This window comes from Chinchilla lanigera, unplaced genomic scaffold, assembly GCF_000276665.1.
Source record: "Chinchilla lanigera isolate Chin_1 unplaced genomic scaffold, ChiLan1.0 scaffold00158, whole genome shotgun sequence".
In the NCBI taxonomy this organism is placed as follows: domain Eukaryota; kingdom Metazoa; phylum Chordata; class Mammalia; order Rodentia; family Chinchillidae; genus Chinchilla; species Chinchilla lanigera.
The window spans coordinates 973,304-975,618 of record NW_004955559.1 but is presented as its reverse complement, the minus strand read 5'-3'; the positions used below and the strand labels follow the sequence as shown (position 1 = coordinate 975,618).

Sequence of the window (2,315 nt, the reverse complement as noted above, 5' to 3'; positions counted from 1 at the left end):
GAGGCACAGAATGTGCACGGGGTCCAGGGCGCTGCTGTCCTCTGGCTGCGAGGTGAGGGCCTGCAGTTTGGGAGTCTTAGGGAGGAGTGAGGTGGGTGTGAGGAAGGATGAAGTCCAGTGACTGGTGCTGGGGGCCGGGGTATGACATGATATTCTACTATGCTGGGGACCAGGTTCTGTGACTGGGGTCGTGTGGTCTGAGGCCAGCATGACCTGCCTCAGGGACGGGAGCACGGGTAAATGGCTGCGTGCTCTCTGGCTGTGTTGAGAAAGCCCCCACTCACAGCTTCCTGAGGCCAGATAGTATCTGGTAGAGATGGTATACAAAATACAGGCATGCAGGTGTAAGACAGGACCATAGCTGGTTCCCTTTAAAATGCTGAACTTAAGCCGGGCGTGGTGACGCACACCTGCAATCCCAGCACTCAGGAGACTGAGGCAGGATGATTGCCACGAGTTCCAGGCCAGCCTGGGCTATACAGAGAGAACGTCTCAAAAAAATAAAAAATAAAAAAATAAAATCCTAAACTTAATCCCCATCTTATTAGCCCATGCTTACTGCAGTCACTGTTCCAAAACCGCCCCCACTACCCCGTACTCCTCCCTGCGTAATACAAATGGGCCTCCGAGTGCCCACAGAGCCAGGACACTAGAGGCAAGCTCCTCCCTGCCGCCCTTGTCCCTTGAATACTGTCTTTTGTTTTTCTTTATTCCCTGCCATTCTCCCCACAGGTATCTGGGGGTCTGATTAGCCCCCAAGTGGGGCTGGGGCTGGGGCTGGGGCTGGACAGGCAGAGGGGTCTGGGCCGTGTTCTTTGCTGTTTGGAGGACACAGCGAGGGTCGTAGGGACAGCGCGGGGGGTGGGGGGTGGGCGGGGGCACTCACTCTAATCCTGCCATCTGCAGAGAAGCCAGAGCTCGGGAAGGGATTCCTGGTGGGCATCTCAGCGGGAGCAGGCCTCGCTCTGCTGCTCTCCATGTGCACCTGCCTTGTCTTCTCCAGGTGAGTGTGGGGCCAGGGATGGAGGGCGGTGTGGGGGAGGCGTGCAGCCCCTGGGTCCCCACACAGGCGGGCTGGGAGACCGTGCACGTGCCCAGTGGATCGGAGCAGGGGTCACAGACAGTAATGATTTGGGGGATCATTAAGCCCCCGACACCGCGGGCTTCCCGGTGTCTGCCGTCTCCGGCCTCGGTGGGCCTTGCAGTGTGGATGGGTAAGCTGGCAACAGCAGCCCCACCGTGAGCTCCGAGGCGGGGGTGGTGAAAGCTGCTGCCCTCCCTCCTCAGCACTCAGACCCACAGGAAGGAAAACACCAGGACAGTGGCCTCCCAGAAGGACACAGCGTGCACCTCGTGTCCCGAGTGTAAGGTGAGTGAAGCGCCCTCCACCCCGCTCCATCCACGGGGCTCCCACGTGCTCATTCCCCGGGTGGCTGTGGCCAGGATGCTTGGTCTGGCTTCCACACTCCGGCAGCCCAGACAGGCTTTGGTTCTTGTGTCCCCACCGCGCAGGACCCGTGTAGCGGCCAGAGCCACCCCCTCAGCTGAGCTCCTTCTCCAGCCCCGTCAAGGCCCCCAGGCCCGTCCACCATCTGTCTGGCCCCTCCCACTACTGGCCCCTCATTTCTCTCTGCACCCCTGGCCTCCTATCCTTCTCGTTTCTACCCTGAAACAGAGGAGCCCAGAGATCCCCCAAGTCATTACCGACTGCTGCAGACCATGGGGATCTGTGGGACCCCTGTCACTCAGACACCAGCTTTGGGTTCACACAGAATTCACTGCAGCCGTGGTCACCATGGGTACAGCTCACCTCTGTGAGAAGATGCAGATAAAGCGTGGCGTGGTGGCGCACACATGTAACCCCAACCAGCACTTTGGGAGGCTGAGGCAGGAGGATTATAAGTTTTGAGCCCAGCTGGGCAATTAATAAATACCTTGTCTCAAAAATTTAAAAAAAAAATTTAAGAAGGGGTGGGGATGTAGCTCAGTATGAGGGCTGTGGGTTCAAAAGAGTACATAAAAGTCGGACAAGGGAAGAGGGTCTGCAGGGAGCAGGCACGAGCTCGGGCTCCGCCCCGCCCCGCAGAGTGACGCAGAGAGCGCTCAGTGCTCTCAGCACAGCGTGACAACCCGCAGAGAGCGCTGCCCACAGGGAAGCCCCTCGGGCCTGCTGTCAGGGTTCTATTGGTGGCCCCTCACGGCAACGGTGTGCACACACGTGGCTGACCTTAGTCGCCTGGTCTCCAGATTCTCCGCAGTGGAAACTGATGCCACGTGGCCCAAGGTGGTCACCACAAATGACACTGCTGTCCTAG

General features: G+C 58.9%; 1 protein-coding gene across 1 annotated transcript in view; it reads left to right on the top strand.

Moving 5' to 3' along the window:
* The window catches only part of LOC102018136 (myeloid cell surface antigen CD33-like), a 10,584-nt gene that overhangs the window by 6,710 nt on the left and 1,559 nt on the right, over positions 1 to 2,315 (top strand). The window contains exons 7-9 of the mRNA XM_013508946.1: positions 4 to 52; positions 907 to 1,003; positions 1,288 to 1,369. Of these exons, the coding sequence (XP_013364400.1) occupies positions 4 to 52; positions 907 to 1,003; positions 1,288 to 1,369 (228 nt within the window). The remainder of the gene's footprint in view (positions 1 to 3; positions 53 to 906; positions 1,004 to 1,287; positions 1,370 to 2,315) is intronic.